The sequence below is a fragment of the Penicillium chrysogenum genome, assembly GCF_028827035.1.
Source record: "Penicillium chrysogenum strain IBT 35668 chromosome Unknown utg000005l_segment0_segment0, whole genome shotgun sequence".
Taxonomy (NCBI): domain Eukaryota; kingdom Fungi; phylum Ascomycota; class Eurotiomycetes; order Eurotiales; family Aspergillaceae; genus Penicillium; species Penicillium chrysogenum.
In genome coordinates this window covers 7,662,034-7,682,970 of record NW_026622753.1, presented here as the reverse complement: position 1 = coordinate 7,682,970, position 20,937 = coordinate 7,662,034, and the positions used below count along the sequence as shown (strand labels likewise).

At 49.3% G+C, this 20,937-nt stretch overlaps 8 protein-coding genes across 8 annotated transcripts; 4 read left to right on the top strand and 4 right to left on the bottom strand.

Annotated features, from left to right (window-relative positions):
* Positions 1 to 309: 309 nt before the first annotated feature.
* Positions 310 to 1,742, bottom strand: N7489_011278 (Amino acid transporter transmembrane; the record flags this gene model as incomplete). Its single annotated transcript, XM_056717027.1, has 3 exons — positions 310 to 358; positions 408 to 1,517; positions 1,582 to 1,742. 3 exons carry the CDS (start codon positions 1,740 to 1,742, stop codon positions 310 to 312), a joined length of 1,320 nt encoding a protein of 439 aa, XP_056564649.1.
* A 1,336-nt stretch (positions 1,743 to 3,078) lies between these two features.
* N7489_011277 (C2H2-type zinc finger protein) lies at positions 3,079 to 4,856 on the top strand (the record flags this gene model as incomplete). Its single annotated transcript, XM_056717026.1, has 2 exons — positions 3,079 to 3,757; positions 3,811 to 4,856. 2 exons carry the CDS (start codon positions 3,079 to 3,081, stop codon positions 4,854 to 4,856), a joined length of 1,725 nt encoding a protein of 574 aa, XP_056564648.1.
* A 109-nt stretch (positions 4,857 to 4,965) lies between these two features.
* Positions 4,966 to 6,034, bottom strand: N7489_011276 (uncharacterized protein; the record flags this gene model as incomplete). The annotated part of the gene is made up of 2 exons (XM_056717025.1): positions 4,966 to 5,786; positions 5,905 to 6,034. The coding sequence occupies 2 exons, from the start codon at positions 6,032 to 6,034 to the stop codon at positions 4,966 to 4,968; spliced, it is 951 nt and encodes a 316-aa protein (XP_056564647.1).
* Positions 6,035 to 6,381: 347 nt separating this feature from the next.
* N7489_011275 (putative diaminopropionate ammonia-lyase) lies at positions 6,382 to 8,668 on the bottom strand (the record flags this gene model as incomplete). Its single annotated transcript, XM_056717024.1, has 2 exons — positions 6,382 to 7,150; positions 7,194 to 8,668. 2 exons carry the CDS (start codon positions 8,666 to 8,668, stop codon positions 6,382 to 6,384), a joined length of 2,244 nt encoding a protein of 747 aa, XP_056564646.1.
* A 352-nt stretch (positions 8,669 to 9,020) lies between these two features.
* N7489_011274 (M20 family metallo-hydrolase) lies at positions 9,021 to 10,564 on the bottom strand (the record flags this gene model as incomplete). Its single annotated transcript, XM_056717023.1, has 4 exons — positions 9,021 to 9,099; positions 9,148 to 9,975; positions 10,034 to 10,351; positions 10,404 to 10,564. 4 exons carry the CDS (start codon positions 10,562 to 10,564, stop codon positions 9,021 to 9,023), a joined length of 1,386 nt encoding a protein of 461 aa, XP_056564645.1.
* A 1,046-nt stretch (positions 10,565 to 11,610) lies between these two features.
* Positions 11,611 to 13,380, top strand: N7489_011273 (uncharacterized protein; the record flags this gene model as incomplete). Its single annotated transcript, XM_056717022.1, has 3 exons — positions 11,611 to 11,695; positions 11,760 to 12,044; positions 12,116 to 13,380. 3 exons carry the CDS (start codon positions 11,611 to 11,613, stop codon positions 13,378 to 13,380), a joined length of 1,635 nt encoding a protein of 544 aa, XP_056564644.1.
* A 1,272-nt stretch (positions 13,381 to 14,652) lies between these two features.
* On the top strand, positions 14,653 to 16,992 carry N7489_011272 (acetate--CoA ligase; the record flags this gene model as incomplete). The annotated part of the gene is made up of 6 exons (XM_056717021.1): positions 14,653 to 14,691; positions 14,777 to 16,021; positions 16,080 to 16,340; positions 16,392 to 16,521; positions 16,582 to 16,853; positions 16,930 to 16,992. The coding sequence occupies 6 exons, from the start codon at positions 14,653 to 14,655 to the stop codon at positions 16,990 to 16,992; spliced, it is 2,010 nt and encodes a 669-aa protein (XP_056564643.1).
* Positions 16,993 to 19,228: 2,236 nt separating this feature from the next.
* Positions 19,229 to 19,966, top strand: N7489_011271 (uncharacterized protein; the record flags this gene model as incomplete). Its single annotated transcript, XM_056717020.1, has 1 exon — positions 19,229 to 19,966. The coding sequence occupies one exon, from the start codon at positions 19,229 to 19,231 to the stop codon at positions 19,964 to 19,966; it is 738 nt and encodes a 245-aa protein (XP_056564642.1).
* Positions 19,967 to 20,937: the final 971 nt, after the last annotated feature.

Below are 20,937 nucleotides of genomic sequence, written 5' to 3'. Positions count from 1 at the left end.
TTCAAGGTCAATATTGCTTAGAGCCTAATTTCCCACGAGGACTTCCATGTCTGTAGATACGAGGTGTATACGTACACACGGACTTTTGAAACGGCAAGGTATACCTTTCTTGGTCTTAAGAGGTATAATCTAGGCAAAATCAGGACAGGCAATCGTGTTAAGATAATGTATTCTATTATTTATATTCCAGAGCCAGCCAGTGCGCTCTTGGCATAGTCTATATGCAGTGTGTATATACAGTGTGCGTGACATCAATAAGATGAAGCAATAAAAAGCAGTATAAAGCGCGATGAAGCAAGATGGAGTCATCTAAGTATCCGTGTTGGCGCAGGTGAAGCTGTTGCTGTTGGCGTTCTTGCTGATAGACGTGCCAGAAGCATATAAGCCAAGAACACACAGGGCCAAACCGAAGCAGGCAATGCCGATGTTGAGGATGGTGAGGAGAATCTTGCGGGGGAGAGGCGAACCACTCGCCGCGGTTGAGGTGGAGCCAGTAGATACCGGAGAGACCGTAGCTGAACCAGGAAGCGAAAAGAGCACTGATCAAACTGTTCAGGTCGCTGAAGACAGGAATAGCCTCGGAGATAATCCACGCAACAACCCAGCAAGCCACACCAAGACCAATCCAAAGACCGACGGAACGCTTGTTGCGCTGGTGCATCAGATCCGATTTGGCACAGAGGCGGAAGTAGATGTACTTCAAGCCGATATGGCCGTTGACAACACCGGCACCGACAATGGTGGGGATAGCAACACCGTAAGCGATCTTGCTCATCAGGGGTCCGGCGGAGGTGAGGGCGGGGGAATGCACATCCGTGCCAATGTAGAAGTAAATCACAACGGCGGCGGACAGGTAGAGGGCGATCTCAAAGCCCTGGAGCATGAACAAGGACTTCTTGAAATCCTGGGGCGTCTCCATCTCGGCAATCAAACCGAAGAAAGCGACGTGGGCGCAGTAAGCGAAAACGATGTTTGAAACAGACTGGAACGCGGTGTACAGGTTGGTCTCGACTGTGGCCTGGATTACACGATCGGGGTGACTCTGGACTCCCACCGAAACCATAGTGATGACAACAGCGCTCAAGATGCTGAGGAATGACGCAAATGAAATCCAAGTCATGCCCTTCATTGTACGGGGGATGGACAGGAGGAGCGAGATAACCATACCGACGACACTGAACACAATGGAGCAGGCGCCATGGTTGGTGAGTGTGTTCATCATGACGCGGAAGGTCAGGATGTGGCTGCCCATGACGAAGATACAGAAGAGGAACTGGCCAGTACCGAACAGCTCACGGCCGAACTTGCCTAGCAAGATCTCGCCGGCATCACCCAGGTTTTGAATATGAGGGTACCGTTCGCGGAAGAGGCCAATATTGTAGCCAGTGTATGTTGCGAGAATTCCGAGGCCGACAATCAGGATGACACCAGGGACAAGGCCCAGGGTAGCGACGGCTGCGGGCAGTGACAACACACCCAGTGAAACTGACTCACAAATCATGAGCAAGCCACATTGCCTGAAGACACCACTCGTTAGCACGGTTGATAAAGCCTCTGTTCCCGACGATAGACGATACATACCACCACTTCAAGGTTTTATACTTAATCTCAGCGTACTCCTCGTTGCCAAACGCATCGTGGACCTCACCAGACTTGAGCTGGCCCTCCTCATCCAATGGCAGATCCTTCCGCTCAGCGATCTTATCCTGCTCATAAGCAGGTGGTGCTGTGTTGACCTCCATGGATGTTGAAGATGGGGGAAAGGCAGAGGTTAAAGGGGGGTTAATGAGGTTTAGTTAGGGTCAGTGGGAGATGTGGCCCTCTTATTCAAAGGCTTCCCCGTTCTCGCGTGCCTTTCCTAAGCAGGGAATTTCAGAAAATTGCCCCACGGGAAGAAATGGAAGGTTCCGCAGAAATTCGATGCAACCCCAACGGATCCACCAATGACTGTGTCCGAATCTGGCGGGTTTGCCTTGCTGATTCATTCTAATTGGTGATAGAAATTGGTTTGTAAAAGCTAATTATGTACTCCGGTAATTCTGGCTCCAGTTTAACTGGGGGGGGGGCACAGTCCCACTTGATCGTTTCGTTGAAGATCGCTATTATTTGGTTGGAGACCGTTGGAAAAGCAGTAATCTATCTTCATATATGTTTTATATAACTAGAGATATGTTATTAAGACGTTGTAAGCTGTGGCTTTTATTCTTATATCGAATAGCCTTTTTTCCCGGGCCTAGTTTCTTCACCCGGACTCGGCGCGGATTCGGAATTTTGCCTTTCTCACCGAGTCACCGAGTGGCGACTCAAAACGCCCCACCCGAACTCCGGAGGACAGAGCCAACTCCGGGTTTTGGCTTTCTTAAGAGAGGCTGGGTAGATATACCCGATACTAACTAATTAAAATGGCCCCGTTATTTCCGCCTAGTATTTTATCCCCCGGATTATAGATCATGCCTAACACGTGGTGGTTCTTGTTCCACGTCGACCAAGCTCTAATGTTTTGGTCTTGTGATGTTAATAACATGCGATAAACTGCCAAATTGATATCCATAGAAATTGATTGACTGGTCCTCTTGGGAACATATAGATTTTGTATTAGACCAGAATATTGACATTTGCTTCATCTTGGCGTGGCCTGTCCCCCTGTCGTCTCTTCGAAAGGTTGTTCAGTTGGGGTATCAAGTAAATAGACATTGGGGAACTTCAGACTACCCCAACCTCAGGAGAACGATACGGAGAGATGAAAAGTCCGGAGAAAGTCTATGTTGTAGCAGGCACAGCAGGGGTTCACAGCACTGACCTCGATATTCATCGATCAGACATTGGTTGTTCCCGAGATCGGCCCATAATACTATGCATATGTCAGCAGGTGCAGGTCTGTACCTGCCGTTCTTGGACTAGTAACGTTCGTTGGCCCAAATTCGGATTAGCGCTGACCTTTGTCACCGCATCGCAAGACACCCGTGGACGAACGCAACGGATTTAGCCAAGCTACTCGTGGATTTTGGACTTTAATATCAATATACAAGAAAGGGTTCATTCCATACATCCCGGCGACTCTGTGCATCGCTACATGGCATGACTCCACAGCCGCCATCCATCAATCCTTCAACATGGCAGCCATCACCACAGCCTCTATCAGACATGGAGGGCATGCTGGATGCAAATGAGCCAACCGGGTTCATGCAAGAAGACCCTTATCCTGGTATAAATACTGACTACGAATTCCAACCATTTCTCTCAGACATCGGTGGTCTAGAATGGTCACAGTGGACAAATCATGAGTCACACCTCGTATCAACCGCCGATACACAACGCGGACATCAAGAACATGAGGGACTGAAGGCCCCAGAAATTGTATACGATTGTTCTCCAACTTTAGCAGAAGAAAATGTTGACCCATCCTTGTTGCAACCAAACCTCACCAATGTCTCACAGTGGCTTGATGGGGCATATCGTCCTCCCGTGTCATGCGCCCATTGTCGTAGGCATCGGCTGCAATGTCTGATACTTCGCACCACGCCTGCCAATCCAAATCCCAGAAATGCCTGCTCAAGCTGCGTGGCCCTTTTCCGGGAATGCAGCTTAGCAAAGGGAGAGAAACGCCTCCCGTCGGGCTTTGAAACTTTCTCTCCGGTGTTGGGTCATCTCCACGGTGTGCCAGAAGATGGAAATCCGTTGCCCGCTACCACCGTGGACCATAGTGATGAACGAAAAGAACCCAAACAGTTTCTCAGAAAAGGAGCTAGAGTTCTCCGTGAGTGGTTCTATCAAAATCAAGATTATCCTTATCCAACAGATGCACAAAAGAATCAGATGGCCCACGAGACTGGCTTCTCCCAAAAGCGCATATCAACCTGGTTTGCAAACGCCCGTCGCCGTCAGAAACAAAAGATCCAGAGTGTGGGACTTTCTTCGACATCCCGTACCCGCTCGGGCTCCCCATGGTCAGCAGCACGCTGTCTTCCCTAACTCCTATGGAGCGATGGCAGGCTTCCCCGCCAGAAGATGAACCTGTTCCAGAAACAGCAATTCAAAATGCCATTGCCTCCGGCTCGGTAGAGCCGGACGACAGCATTGACCCGTTCCAGCTCGATGGGTCTGCCATGGATTTCTTCAATTTCGACGAGAGCTCGTCGCATTTGGCGTCCTCGGTATCGAGCATTGGGAGCAAGGCATCCGAGACATCTGATAGCGCCTCTTCAGCATGGAGCTATCATTCCTCGGCAGACACGGGGCTGCCATTCCCACTACTTCCCAAACAAATCAAACCCAAACGCATACGAGGACGGCAACGAGCAGCCGTAGACTATCATTACCAGTGCACTTTTTGTACGCAGTCTTTCAAGAAGAAACACGACTGGGCCCGGCACGAGAAAAGTGTCCATCTCACTCTTGACTCCTGGGTCTGCACGCCAAATCTTAACGACGTCCAACAAGCGTTCGAACTCCAATTTTCTAAATGCCCTTTCTGCGACGTCCCCTTCCCAACGCCTGCCCATTGGGAAGAGCATGAATTCCAAGTTTGTGCCGATAAGCCTGCCCAAGAGCGAACATTCAGTCGAAAGGATTATCTATGGCAGCATCTGCGCAAGTTCCACAGTTGCACCAAAGTCCCCGTGGCTGACCTCGGAGCCTGGCGCGGATCGGGCGTCAACGTCGAAAGCCGATGTGGATTCTGTGGATGTTCACTGTCCACCTGGCCAGCTCGGGCAGAGCATCTGGCCGGTCATTTCAAGAAAGGGTCTCGTATGGACCAATGGCAAGGTGATTGGGGTCTGGATGCGTCTGCCTTGGGTGTCTTACGCAACGCGGTCCCACCATCTCAGCGAACTATCGCAAACATATCTATATAGCGTCTATCAAAAAGTTGTATACGAATAATGAAATAATAATCACATAATATATGCCATTGAAATGCTCATACCGCGCTGATCGTTAACGAAGCTACATACTCAAGCTACTCTAGTATGTCGTAGTCTGCCATTCGCGATTGTACCAAGTCCCCATGCCCAACATAAACAGCAGAAGGCTACCATCCCTCACAACATCTTTGAAAAGCTGCACTGCCATTCCCATACCACCCGACTGCCCACCAAGCAGCACCTTACCGCCAGTCAACAGCAGCTCTCCCGTCATAAAGATCGCAAAGGGATTCTGTGCAGTCGCAGGCTTGGGCGGGGGACTACCGAACAACGCAACCGAAGTCCCAATAGTGAACAGCAGGTAAACAGCAACCGCCAAAGCAAAAACAGTGTGCAGCGTCTTCCAAATCCGAGTGCGCTTCTGCTCCGCCTCTGTCGGCGGCGTCGCTCCACCCAGCATATTGGCGATGAAAGGCGGCACGCCGAGCATTGATGCGATAGCAGCGGGTGAGAATCCGGGCGTGGCTTGGTTGCCAGGTGCTCCTGCCGGGGCATTGGGGCCACCGCCGGGCATAGCACCCATGAGAGAGTTCAGAAGTTCGACGGTGGGGTCTTCGGCGTGGTCGGGCGGCTGGCCCTGTCCTTGGTCCTGTGCGGATTGTCTCAACATTGCGCGGAACGCTTCTTGCTGTGTCTGGATGTCATTTGGCGCTTGCGGGTCGGGATGCAGGCCCTGGCCTTGTGCCGGTGCGGATTGTCGGAGCATCGAAAAGAACGCTTCCTGCTGGGCGCGGATCGCTTCCGGTGATTGCATGTCTGGTTGAGGCGAGGGTGAGGGTCGGAACTGGGGATTTTGCGGTGCTGGAGAGGGAGACGCGGACATTGCGCGCTGGGCCTGAGGGGATGGAGAGACTTCGCGGTCTGTTGTAGTTGACTTTGGTTAGCCTTGTTTGTACTGGCGTGGCTGATGAGAGGGTATGTCTGCTTTGGTATCGGGAGCTCCTTGGCTAGAGCTGGGGATGCGGTTTTCGGTTCTTACCAGCTTGCGGCGTGCGTCCACTGAGACTGGTGATTTTGTCCAGGCGTGCTGAGCCTCCTTCCTTGATCTTTGCCTCGCGGCGCTCGCGGCGCAGGCGGGCAGATCGCTGTGCTGGTGATTCATCTGCCATCGTTGCGGGATCTTCGAAAACAGACTATAGCTGCTGGAACTAGGAAAGGACGGGGATGGGCGTGCTAGATATAGCGATAATAAGTGGGATGTCGTTCGGCGAAGGTGGCCTGGATGTGGCCGATCAGCCCCGGCTGTTTAGTCCTGTGGCGATAAGAACACCAGCCACAACGCTTCCTCTACAAGCTTGGAAGAATCAACAACCACACCTGGCTGTTTTTATTAAAGTTATTCACTTATCAAATAATGCATTTTTCTCAAGCTGTCTTCGGCTGCTACACAACATCAAGCATGCACAAGGAACTTTGAACTTTGCTCTGAGCTCTACTTATATACAGACGTCTATATTCAATAACAAAAGTCCTGCACAAGTCGAGTATACACCTTCTCAAACTGTTGAAGACTTTCAACTTCAACCCATTCCTCTTTCGCATGGAGGCCCTCTCCTGCCGGGCCATACACAATGGACGGGATACCCACAGCACCGAGCAGGGCGGCATCAGTCCAGAACGGGCCAGCCTTAACAGCAGGCTTGCTCCCCAGCACAGCAGTGGTACAAGCAGTTGCTTTCTCCACGAACGGATGATTAGCATCCACCTTCTGTGTAGGGCGCGACATGGTAATGCGCGGCTCAGAGTATTTGAACCCAGATTTCTGCTCGGCGATCTCTTTCAGCAGTGCGCTGATGTCTCCTAGGATGGACTGTTTCGTTTGGGCTGGAACAGTGCGGAATTCGACGGTGATAGTGCACTTTCCAGGATAGGATGAAGGCTCTTCACCACCCCGGATTAAGCCACAGTGTAGCGAACCCTGACCCAAGAGATCGTCTACTGGAAGCTGTGATTGGTACTTCTCCAAAGCCTGCAAAAAGGATCCGGCATACAGGATGGCATCTTCTCCTGATGCAGGGTCGGACCCATGCGCAGCAACTCCTAGGATATCGACTTCTACCCACACGAATCCCTTGTGGGCAGTAAGGATCGCGCCTTGAGTTGGCTCGGGAAGTACAGCAGCATCAGCACGCCAGCCAGCCTCAATAATATCCTGAGTTCCCTGTGAAGCATCCTCTTCGTCTGATACTGCAGCCACGATGACATCACCCCGAGGTACGCGGCCGCTAGCTTTGGTTGCTGCAAGCGCAGCTAATCCTGCAGCCAAACCCCCCCTTCATATCGAGGCAGCCCCGGCCAAAGACAACCTCTTTGCCATCCTTGGTTCCAATACATCCGGACAAGGGATCTGCCTCGTAGCTGGAGAGACTGACTGTGTCTGTGTGGCCGTTGAACATGAGAGACTTGCCACCTCCGCTGCCTCGCAAGACTCCCACAATGGATGGTCGTCCAGCGACCTTCTCAATCCAGTGATACTCAATGTCTCGATGGGTGAACCAGGCGGCCAGGTAGTTTGCGATTTCGGTCTCACCCACGCCGTCTGTTACAGACAAGGTTGGGTTGGAAGAGTTGATTTGAGTGAGAGTTTGGGTTAAGCCCACAACATCGTCAACGGAGACGTCTTTTGGGACTGGATACTCGCGCGCACCTTCAGTGCTTAGAAGAATGACCACAGAATCCTTGTTGAGAAGTGAGCTGGCCTCTTTCGATGTAGCCAGTCGTCGCAGTGCAGCCAACGATGCACCTCCACATGGGCCAGCAGCCACAGACTTGGAAGTCAGATATTGCACAGCACAATGGCTCTCATAGGATGAGACGGTGAGGCAGGCATCAACCAAACGCTGCAGATCGGGCCAGGCAGTAGAAGATACTGTCCCACAATCCATACCATCCATAATCGTAGAAGAAGTTCGGACAGTAACCGGCTTTCCAGCAGTCAAGCTAGAAGATAAACAGGCAGCCGTGTCAGGCTCAACGGCGACCACAGACATGGGCGTGCTCTGTGACTTGCAATGCTTCGCGACTGCATGCGCTAAGCTGCCCACCCCAGCAGGGGTGATCATCATACTACCCGACAGACCAAGCCGAGAAAGTTCATTCTGGACTTCGTGCATCATGGTAGAATATCCCTCGACGACCCACGAAGGGACATCTTCATACCCCTCAAACGCCGTATCCTGAATGATAATTACACCCTGTCCCACACGCGTCTCATCCACAGCCTTCTGCACCGCCTGATCATAATCGCCCTGAACAACAATCAACCGAGCCCCTTCTCCAGTGATAAGATCCCGAGTCCACTGGTTCAGAGACCGAGGAACGAAGATCCGCGCCTCGATGCCGAGAAGTCGAGCCATAAACGCAACCGCCCGTCCGTGGTTTCCCATCGAGGCAGTCGTCAAGATAATTGATGCTTCTTTCGCTCGGTTTGAGAGTTCATCGAGCGAGACCGTAGAGGGCATGCCGAGTTGCGCTGCAATCGCTCGGAAACATCCCCATGACGCGCCCAAAACTTTGAATGAAGGTAGGCCGAACCGGCTGCTCTCGTCTTTCACGAGAACGTTGCCAACGCCTAGCTCAGCCGCGAGCTCTGGGAGTTGGACTAGTGGGGTTGGAGCATAGTTGGGGAAAGATTGGTGGAATGCCGTTAGGCCTTCGATTTGCGGGGAGGCACTGCTCGCATTTGCGGCCGCGGGGTTGAAGTAGATTGACCGTCGTGATGACATGTTGGTATACGTTTGCATATGCTTAGTAGTCAATTTATCTGTGTACATTGCAGATACTTTATTTATTGCCGTGTCATTGCCTGCAATCTGAGCCTTCTCACAACACCGACGCCTTTAACCCTTTTTTTTTTTTTTGTGGGATTAATGGAAATCTTTAAGGGCCTACATTCTCTTTGTTCCATTTGGCAGGGATCATCTATATGGGAATCTGCGCTAGCGCTTGTACACAGTTTGGTATAAATGTAGGACTCGAATATCTTGGAGTTTTCAATCTCAGTATACTTGCTTTTGTCTACATAATGGTGGCAGCCTTCCCATATAGCATAATTGAACTAGGTCTGCTTAACGCCAATTTATTTGGAAATACCGATTACTTTTGCCCTTCAGCCTCTACCCTGAATTTATCGTAGTGAACAACAGCTTCAAGAAGAGCTTGTGTGCCCATAGCACTGCGATTGTCAGATTCTGGAGAACTCCAAGGGGAAAAAAAGACTTACCAATCCTGTGGACTGCAATATTCTGTCGGGTGGTGGCTCACACCATCCCGGCAAGGGACAAAGATCATCGCGGAGGGACAGTGCTTGCTAGTATAAACAGTATCATGACCGGCGCCACTAGTCATGAGCATCGACTTCTCACGACCAACCAGCTGGTCCGCCGCGGCCTGGATCGACGCCACGCAGTTGTCGTCGAACTTGACAGCCGGCGAGTCCGTATCCAACGTCCAGTCGAAGGACACACCCTTGCCATCTTGCAATGCAATAGCCTCAAATGCCTTGAGACATTCGTCCTGCACGGCGTGTACCACACTATCCTGCGGGTGTCGGATATCAAGAGTGAAGGTTACCTGGGATGAGATGGTGTTCGTAGACGCGTTTGATGGAACCCGGATAATACCAGTCGAGGCTAGCGCGTCGTGTCGCTTAGCAATATCATGCGAAGCGGTGATCATCCTAGATGATGCAAGCAATGGATCCCGGCGGGCACTAAGCGGTGTTGTTCCAGTGTGCGCATCCTGACCCTGAACGGTCATATTCAACCATCTATACGACTGGGCGCCCCGGACAACACCGATTGATCGGTTATTTTCCGGGAGAATTGGGCCCTGTTCAATGTGCAGCTCGAAGTGAGCTCCTAGGGGGTATCCGGTTGCTGGATCGCTAGAACAAGCAATATCGCCCAAATATCCGTGTCTTTCAAGCTCGGAGCGGAGAGTCACACTTGGATCGTGAATATCGCGCAGGTCCCAAGCTTGTTGGATCGGGATGGCACCAGCCCAAACACCCGATGAGCACATGGATTTGGGGAATCGTGCACCTTCCTCGCTGTGGATTCGTTAGTAACAATCCCAAATGGCACGATAAAGCAGATTTCTATACTTACTTGGTCCAGTTGACCACTCCGACATCATAGTTAGTCTGGAACCCACTTTCCTTCATCGTCCGAAGGACTTCAAGGGCAGCCATGATACCGAGAATACCATCGTACCGACCACCTCGCGGCTGGGTGTCGAGGTGACTTCCCATTGCGATCATTGGAGCAGCCGAGTTCAACCGCCCTGGTTGCCGCGCAAACATATTTCCCATCTGGTCCACAGAAAGAGAGCAGCCCAGCTTCTGGACTTCAGCGCCGAACCACCGACGAACGCGGGCATCATCATCATTGAGAGTCAGACGAGCCATCCCTGTATCAGTTGGCTTTCTGTTATGTTGTTAGATTGTGTTCAGTGACCGTGTAGGAGATTGGTACATACTCGCCATAGCGATGCGCAGCACCCCATTGACATGTCTCGTGAAGGGTGTTCCATAAGCGGTCCGAATCAATCTTGAGACCTGACACTTGTAGTCGAGTGGCAGTAGAGAACTGCCGGGCATTGGAATGAAGGGCGCGTGTTGCGCCTTTTGTGCCGTACATTTTGCGGACAAAGTCACACCGGTCAAACAGCCGGTCTATTTAGAATGGCCTGTCTAATTTGAAGCAGATGGCTGTAGCTGAGGAGTTTGGATGTAAAAGGGTCTTGTTGGGTTAGAAATCGTCCTCTTTAAGGTCCGAGACCACTCACCAATATATGACACTAGCAGCGCCTTCCCATAACAGGTGTGGATACGGTCGCAGGAATGATCGAAGTCGCTAGGCTGATTATTGGATTAGATACTATGATTTCCACATGTGCAGCCCTGGAGGTAATGGCCCAAAATACCTACAACATAAGGCCATTGGCAAGTTCCAAGGTTAACGGGGTCATATCTGGGGGAAATGGATGGCAAGGTGATTTGTCTTTTTTTTCTCGCTGTCTCGAAAGACGGGTCTAGCTCGAATATAACCGAGTGTTCTCGTCTATACTATAGTCACTCGGGAGTCAACAGTAATCCGACCTCATAGGCTAGTGTGAACGTGGAATTAATGTTCTGACCCTAGAGGTGGACCATCCCTAGCCATTACTGACCCGACTGAGTACATAAGGCAAACCCAGCCCTATTCACTCAAACCCGCAGCCTAGTGAATTCGCAAACAAATCCTATTCAATCACAACGACCAACCCCTTTCCACTCTCAAAACATCCAATAGCATCCAATACCGTTCGAGTACTCACAAGTCCATCAATTCTCAGTTCAGCCTCAAGCATAAAATTCCATCAAACAGCGACCAACTGCTTTTCAATCACAAATATTCACTCAGAAGAATCCAAATCCATTATCCACAAGTACAGCATCCAAAACCCAACCATCCAAAACCCTAGTGTTCACAAGTTTCAGCATCTGCATGAATGCCAAGACGGTAAAACAATCGGCCGCATGCAGGGGGAGTTTCAGACCTCCAATCTCGAGCTCCCTGCAGCTGACAATCTGGAAAAGGAAGACCAGCAGTCTGATATGCTCCGACTCTGGCGGCGGTTGGGAGCCCCCTCGTCAATAATTCAGCATTGTCGATTCCGTTGCCCATCTCGGACATTATCCGACATGGGAAACAAGAACAGCGCACCTTCGCCACATACCTGGCTCGACAGCACATCCCCAGGAACAGATTCGCAAGAACTGACTCGTCGTTAGTAGCATACACTCACCGGCCTTGACCAAGGTGTTAATTTATCCCCGACTTCGCATTGTAGGATATGATCCGCATTCGTACACCGGTGGAAGATGGCTCAATCGGGATGAGCTTGAGCGAAACTCTCGCCACGTTATGTTTGACTTCTCAGCGCTGTGTGAGCGGGCTGTTTACACATGTCCAGGAGCCACCAGCGTTGTCAAATATGAGAAGCGAGAAGGTGGGTTCAACAGAGTCTTCCTTTTAACAATGGACAATGGATCATGTGTTGTGGCAAGAGTACCTATGCCTATTGCTGGCCCGTCAAGGTTAACAACCAACTCTGAAGTTGCAACTATCACTTATTGTAAGGCTAAGCCGCATCCCCTGTCCTTGAGGGTATGGCTCTGACATGCTCACTAATTCATGTCGGTATAGTACAATCCAAGATCTCGCTTCCGATACCGAAAATTCTCGACTGGAATGATGATCCTTCCAATCCGGCTGGAACTGAATATATTATCCAGGAGCATGTAGCGGGTGTTCAACTACATCAAGAGTGGCATAAAATGAACCCGGAACAACATATGCTGTGCACCAAAGCGCTTTCATTGACAATGAAAAAGATGGCTTCCCTAGACTTCCCGGCCTATGGCAGTCTATACTTCGCAGATGCACCTCTAGACTCGGACTTAAAGATTCCATTCGAGCAGGGGTTCTGTGTGGGACCACATTGCAGTCCGGTTTTCTGGAACCGAAATCCCGGGGAACATGAACTCTACCGTGGCCCAAGTCCCAATTGCGGACCTTGGAGAGACCTCACAAGTTATTGTCGAGGTTTGATAGATACCGGTTTCTCTCGTTTGCCCCAAGAAGCCGTCAATAATCGCAAGCTTCTGCCATATCAAGGATCAATTCAAGATCACGTCCGTCTATTGAAAACAAGTCGAGAGGTGATACAAAAGTTGAGTGAAGATGAACGCGTTAAGGACGCTGCTACACCAGCTCTGCTTCACCCGGATTTTCACAAGAGGAATATCTACGTCTCTGCCGAAGAACCAACCGTTATTACTGGCCTGATAGATTGGCAATCAACCAGCATTGAGCCCGCGTTCATTTATGCCAACGAGACACCTGATTTCGCTGCACTCCCAAGGGTCCCCGAGGCAGATCCACTCGAGAACGAAGAAAATGAAACCGAAATTTCTAGACAAAAGGAACGAGAGCTAAAGGATGCATCCGTCTGTTATCAAACATATGATGTGGTCATGACGGCCCTTGTTCCTAAACTTCGTCCTGCAAGATTACTTGATCCGACTCTTTTTCGACTCTTCCACTACTGTCACACAAGTTGGAGAGACTCGGCTGTCGCTGTCCGCCAAGAGTTAATTGAGCTTTCAGCTCGCTGGGCGGAACTGGGGCTAGAGGGCTCATGTCCATATTCTCCCACAGAAGCGGAATTGAAACAGCATGCTCGAGACTATGAAGATTTTGAGGCTGTTCAAGCACTCAAGTCATGGCTAAGAGACAACCTTGATACAAATTCTGACGGGTGGATCTCGAATGATGCGTGGGACGCTGCGAGGGTAGCTCATCGCGCAGCGTATGATGAATGGATACAGACTGCCAAAGAAGCCGAGTCCCATGGCGAAGACATGACAGTAGCGAAGGCGGACAAGATGTGGCCCTTTGATGCTAGATAGGAACCAGGGATAGGTAATCAAAATAGCCAGCTCTCTCTGTCTCTAGTGTCTAGTCTAAACCCAGGCCCTGCCCTTACGTTAGCTTTTCGACATTAGGATATGACGGCCTGATGTTTGTTTCTGCCTGGCTAGGCAGTTTTTAAGTAGATTCAGCTTTGGGTGCGTAGCTTCTGGGAACTTGGTTGGCTCCTCTACGTCTGAACAGCTCCTTGACTGTTGTAGATGTCGTAACAGTATATTCAACCGTACAATATTTATAATAGTAGTCCAAAGGGTGTCGAGCTTAATGATACTCCGGCCCCGTCTAAATGTCATGTGGTCCACGCGTTAGCGCGCCGTTAGTCTAAGTATACGACATACGTACGACAGACAAGGCCGCATGGTGAATTTAGCGCATGTGTGACTTTAAGTGGACCGGCACTGGACGGGTTTGGCGCGAAATACAGTGCTTTTCTCAACATGTTAACTCTGTGCATCTCCGGCCCTTCCCCCGTGGAATGAGAATTTTCTTGTACAATATATGTTTTGTTGGGACATTGAGCAAAGAATGGAGTAAACGCGGTCTTTTCTCGGGCCTCTTCTCTGCGTTAAAAAATTGGCGGGGCTCGAGGATACGCTTGTATTGAAACTGACTTCTCCCCTGATCCGCGACCCCGGACCTTGGCTGAAGTACCTAGGTTGTGTTGGACTCGGACAAAGGGTTCAACGAGAACAACTGGGCTGTGGTCGGTTAAACTTGGCGTTTCTTCCCGACTATAAACGCGCCAATGAGGGGAGCTGATCTGAGGCGAAATCTTTGGAGGGGTAAGCTTACCCCGGAGCAACGGAAAGAACCCCCGCATGGCCGAACCCAAACTCGTATGGGACAAGGCAATTTACTGAAATTTACTGAAATTTACTGAATTGGACCGTATTCGGAATGTATCTTATTCCTGATTCGGAGATGAGAGTGGATCGTCCGAATGTCCCATGCACAATGTACTTTCTCTAGGCCGTCTGCGGCTAGCGAGACAGCCGGAGTTGGGTAGTTTGAAGTGGTATTGTAATTTATTGTAAGGGGCACGGACCACTGATGAAAAGGGAAGTGGCACATCCTCCCGGGACAGCTGGACTACTAATATTGTCGCGAGTCCCCCCTCCTTGAGTTTCTTTTTCTCTTTCTCTTCTCTAATATCTTCTCTAATTGCTATACATACCCTGTTTGATCATTACTCTTAGTATATTATATAGTTCATCCCCCACATTTATTATTCCCATTGGACTACCGCAATCATGTCGGACGGCCCAATTCAGCCTCCCAAGCCCGCAGTGGTAAGAATCACCGACCTCCAGACCGAGATGACCAGACCCGTGTCGCACTGGTGACCGAAGTATTATAGGCTAACTGGTGATATAGGTGCATGAGGCACACGAGGTCGACACTTTCCACGTCCCCAAGGCGTTCCACGATAAGCACCCCTCCGGCACTCACATCAAGGACATTGAGGAGTACAAGAAGCTTTACGAAGAATCAATCAAGAGCCCCGACACCTTCTGGGCACGCATGGCCCGCGAGCTCCTCACATTTGACAAGGACTTTGAAACCACACATCACGGCTCGTTTGAGAACGGCGACAATGCCTGGTTCGTCGAGGGTCGGTTGAACGCATCGTTCAACTGTGTCGATCGCCATGCCCTCAAGAACCCAGATAAGGTCGCCATTATTTATGAGGCCGACGAGCCCAACGAGGGCCGTAAGATCACCTACGGAGAGCTGATGCGCGAGGTGTCCCGGGTTGCCTGGACTCTGAAGGAGCGTGGTGTCAAGAAGGGCGACACGGTCGGTATCTACCTGCCCATGATTCCCGAGGCCGTAATCGCTTTCCTGGCTTGCTCGCGTATTGGTGCCGTGCACTCCGTTGTCTTCGCTGGTTTCTCTTCCGACTCCCTCCGGGACCGTGTCCTGGACGCCTCCTCCAAGGTCATCATTACCTCCGACGAGGGCAAGCGCGGTGGCAAGATCATTGGCACTAAGAAGATTGTGGACGAGGCCATGAAGCAGTGCCCCGATGTGCACACCGTGCTGGTGTACAAGCGCACCGGTGCCGAGGTGCCCTGGACCGCTGGCCGTGACATTTGGTGGCACGAGGAGGTCGAGAAGTACCCCAACTACCTCGCCCCTGAGTCGGTCAGCTCCGAGGATCCTCTCTTCCTGTTGTACACCTCCGGTTCCACCGGCAAGCCCAAGGGTGTTATGCACACCACTGCCGGTTATCTGCTCGGTGCGGCCATGACTGGAAAGTACGTGTTTGATATCCACGATGATGATCGCTACTTCTGCGGTGGTGATGTCGGTTGGATTACTGGTCACACCTATGTCGTGTACGCCCCTCTACTGCTTGGCTGCGCCACCGTCGTGTTCGAGAGTACCCCTGCCTACCCCAACTTCTCCCGCTACTGGGATGTCATTGACAAGCACGACGTCACACAATTCTACGTTGCACCCACCGCTCTGCGTCTGCTGAAGCGCGCTGGAGATGAGCACATCCACCACAAGATGCACAGTCTGCGTATTCTTGGCTCCGTCGGAGAGCCCATTGCCGCGGAAGTCTGGAAGTGGTACTTCGAGTGTGTTGGCAAGGAGGAAGCTCACATCTGCGACGTTCGTTCCCCAGTACCCTTGGACCTTTTGGAATAACTTCTAATTTTTGGATCTGTAGACATACTGGCAAACCGAGACCGGCTCACACGTCATCACCCCTCTCGGCGGTATCACCCCCACCAAGCCCGGCAGTGCCTCCCTGCCCTTCTTCGGTATCGAGCCTGCCATTATCGACCCCGTCTCCGGAGAGGAGATTGTCGGCAATGATGTCGAGGGTGTTTTGGCCTTTAAACAGCCGTGGCCCAGCATGGCCCGCACCGTGTGGGGTGCCCACAAGCGTTACATGGACACTTACTTGAACGTGTACAAGGGTTACTACGTAAGACGCCTCGCAACCTGACTTGCAGGATCGATACTAACTCATATATAGTTCACCGGAGATGGTGCTGGCCGTGACCACGACGGCTACTACTGGATCCGCGGTCGTGTCGACGATGTCGTCAACGTTTCTGGACACCGTCTGTCCACCGCTGAGATCGAGGCCGCTCTTCTCGAGCACCGTAAGTCCAACCACAGTACCTGCCAAAAATTGGAACTGAGCCCAAACTAACTACGAACAGCTTCCGTTGCCGAGGCTGCTGTCGTTGGTATTGCCGACGAGCTGACCGGTCAGGCCGTCAATGCCTTTGTCTCTCTCAAGGAGGGCAAGCCCACAGATCAGATCAGCAAGGACCTTGCAATGCAAGTTCGCAAGTCCATTGGTCCCTTCGCCGCCCCCAAGGCTGTCTTCGTCGTGGATGACCTCCCCAAGACCCGCAGTGGCAAGATCATGCGCCGAATCCTCCGGAAGATTCTCAGTGGCGAGGAGGACAGCCTCGGTGATACATCAACGGTAAGCATCATCTCTCAGCAAGATAGTACTCGCAATCGTATCGTCCGAACAATAGCTAACGAAATATTCTTCACAGCTGTCCGACCCCAGTGTCGTGGACAAGATCATAGAAACCGTCCACAGTGCTCGCCAGAAGTAAAGTGAAAGTCTATGAATATGATGATAATGACGTCGGAGAGCAAAATTTCTGGTGAATTTTGGAAGTAGTATGATGGTCCTCTGCGGATCATACGCCCTCGACTTCGGTCCACTTGGTTTATGCTGGAATCGGACTTGACCATGCGGGTGGTTTTCTTTTCTTTTCTTTTTTTGGCCGGTTTTCAGAATCACTGCTTGTACTTGAGATTCCCTTGGCTCGCTCAGAAGCGATGTGAATAGTATTATTTTTTGCCTTCTTGTATACTTCGGCTCTCTCCTTTGACTCATCAATATGGATCGTACCTAGGTATAAGAGCATCTTTACGGGTGGAGCCATTGACGGAACTCGATGACGCCGTTGAATGCGCCTTGAGCTACTTATAGGGGGCCGGGGGATGTGGTAGAAGGCATCCGATGGATCATGACTTGAAACCATACAGATGTTGGTGCAGGACTGCACTGGGTTCCCGCGCGTATGCTTCTAATATAAACGTTCTGTGACGCATCTTTGCATTTCTGCGGAAGGGTCAAGAATTCTTGCAGAAGCTATGGCCACAGGTAGACTCAATTAGTGGCTGTCCAACAACAACCGGCGGCTTTGTCACTTAGCTCCTGCTGGGTGGCTGGAGCAACATCCTGCTTGAAACCAAACTGGACCACGTGCAAAATTGCCATTTGGTAAAGTATGGTACTTGACGAAAATCTTTCAATGTAGTTGTTGCTAGAGTCGTCCTCCAACTGTATACCACCAACTGTTGATAATGCCTATCTACCCGGCCCCGGACCGTGGGTGGCAATTTGTTGATTATAGAAACAGCGTTCTATACAGCATGTATGTGTGAGAACAAAAATAGTACATGAAAAATACTATGAATATGAAAATTCCAATTTTGTATACTGCAGAGAGTAAAGAAATGTTTTGTCTATCTTCTTTATACATGGGAAGAAGCATCTTACTAATTATAAGAGTGAAATTTTAGGATGATTATTTTTATTTAATATATAAAAATTTTTTGAGAAAAATGGAAATAAAAGTATATTTGGCCAAGTATTTAAAAAAATTACTGGTGTTTTTACAAACATTTCACATATTAATATTTATTATAACATTATTAATACTGAATTTAACTGGTTTTTATCCTAGAAAACTTAAAAAAAAAAAAAAGAATAAGTTATTATTAAATAAATAATAACTTATTAATAAATAAATGATAAATTATTTATTTAGTTGATGTTAAATTATTATTTAATAATGCAAATAAAGTAAATACAACTAATATAAATAAATTATTATATTTATTAAGAATAGAAATTATAATTTCTATTTGTATTTTTCTTCTTAGCTGAATATGCAAATAATCTTTTAATTCTAAATTGTGTTAAACCTCAATTTGCCGAGTTCCTTAATGATTGTTCTCTCAAACGCCTTTGTATTCTCTACTTGCTTAGCTAAATTAAACATAAAAAATTTCAATATATAATATTGAGTATATTTATTAAATATTTATATCTTTAATATTTTAAGAAAAATATTAATATTTTGTTATTTTTTTTTAATATTAAATTATAATAATTATTAATTAAATTTAATATTTAAATAAATTGGTTATTTATTATTTTCCAGTATAATGTTATATATTATATAATATATTTGGTATAAATAGTTCTATATTAGAAGATATATTTGTTAATATTTCTTCATCTCCTTTAAATTTAGCTTTTAAAACTGCTTTATTAATATTTGTGTTTGATAATTTTTTACAACAAGATAATACTAAATCTAAATACATTCTTCCAAGTTACTGGTTCAGCCTTTCGATTTATGCTTCTTTTTCGTATACCTTCAACATGAGAGATCGGAAAGACTCGGTGAGAAATGACAAGAAATGACAACGACGAGAAGAGCTAAAAGCTGACAGCAGTGCGCTAATTCAGTGAGATGACAGTCTGTATATTGAGAGCAGCAATGTCATGATCAAACTGTATATAGCCAAGGGTTCTAGGCTTCTTTTGATAGGAGGCTGAGGTACACAGATCGGTGCAACAATGCAGCCGGCTCGGCGACATTCGTATAATCAGGCTGCCATTTTTGGGTGGACTCGAACTTTCGAACAAAGTCCCCGATAGGGCAGTCTAGTAGGACATTTTGTATAAAATCGGCAACGATGCCTGCATCTGGCATGCACCGTCATAACACTTGATCAAGATTGTCAGAACTTCAAAATATCATCACCATCATGAGCGTTAGCCCGAATCGCACCATCGCCATCGTCGGCGTAGGCTCGAGCATCTCTCGGTCGCTTGCTCTGTGGCTCGCAAGCGCTGGCTGGAACATCGCCCTCGTGTCTCGCTCCGAGAACAGCCTATCCAAGATCGCCGACGAGGTCAAAGCCGCCCAGACAAGCCCCGACGCCAAAGTGGTCTACCGCACCGCCGATGCCGGCAACCCTGACAGCCTCACAGCCGCCCTGGACTGGTGTGCCCAAGAGCTCGGTGGCAAGCTGGACGTCCTGCACTACAATGCCGCCCGCGTCGCCGAGTCGCACATCACCGAGGTCACACCAGAGATGCTGGAGCTCGACCTCCGAGTCTCCGCAATCGGCACCCTCGTCGCGGGCCAGTGGTTTACCCGCAACGCCAACACAGATCATGTCTCCAAGGGCGAGTTGCCGCTCTTCCTGGTCACCGGCGGTACACTTGACAAGGAGCCGCAGGTGGGCGTCTCTTCGCTGTCTGCTGCCAAGGCAGCGTCGCAAACACTCAGTCGCCTCTTTGCGCAGGCGCTTCCTCAGGCTTCCCAGGTTGTGGTCGGTATGCCGCTGATTAAAGGGCGCATTGTTGACCCAGAAACTGGGGCCTTCACCGAGGGCTACCATCCCGATACCATCATTCAGAAGGTGTTCAAGCCATTTTTCGAAGACCGCGAGCAGCTGCGGGATGGAGTTCACAACTGGACGGTGGAGCGTGTTCTTTGACAGAACTGAGATTTCTCGTGACTTGTATGGAAGTGTATGTCAAAAGGTTTTGACTCGACGCTACTGGTAACCTCCAGCAGATTACATACGAATTCTCACATGTCCACGGGTGCATATATGTACATACATAGTAGTAGTCGCTGCTGTTTTGTAGTGTTACCGTACAAGGGTATACTGCAGTCTCATCCCGCTTAATGAGTATATCAGCACTGGCATGCGATCTCACAGAGAATAATGTGCAATTCTCGCAGATAATGACTTATTTCCAATTATCTTTTGGGGATTGACTAATTAATGGTAGTCTATAGTTGCCTCCGGGGCATGGATGTCCGACGGCCTGTTGTGGTCCTGCATGGGACCAGCTGATATGCGCACGTGGCTGTAGCGATCACATCTAAGATTCGAGATGATTGGATGTAAAATGACACGCTACTACAACATATATGATACTGTCGGTTACAAGGTGCTCGATATATCTGGGCCTATACCATTCTTTTCATTTCAACCCTTGGAAGGCTCTGTAATAATAGAGATCAATCATGTACACTCGTTGGAAGTAAGATTTGGGTCGAATTGTTGTAGGCAGGAATGGTTCGAAGATCATTTACAAGTCACAAATATAATAAGAATCGTAAAAATTGAGAGTTTAGGGAATTCTGGGCTATAAACTAGGCTCGAGGGAATGTATACATCACCTGTGCGAGTGTGTTTCACCTCCGGACCACCTGTGAATGACAATACATACTCGTTAAACAATGAAAGATCCCACCTCGAGCTGCTTTGACAATCAATGAGTCATTTGTCAATAAACAGACCGAAGACAAGTGTATTGTCCGCTATTGTCTTGCTCTGAACCGCATTCATTGGAGAAAAATCCGATTTAGGCAGCTATCACGTGACAGAGCATTGCCCGGACCTTACCTAACACAGGTCTCCGGCAAACTTAGCTCTTCTTTTCTGTCGCGTCTTCT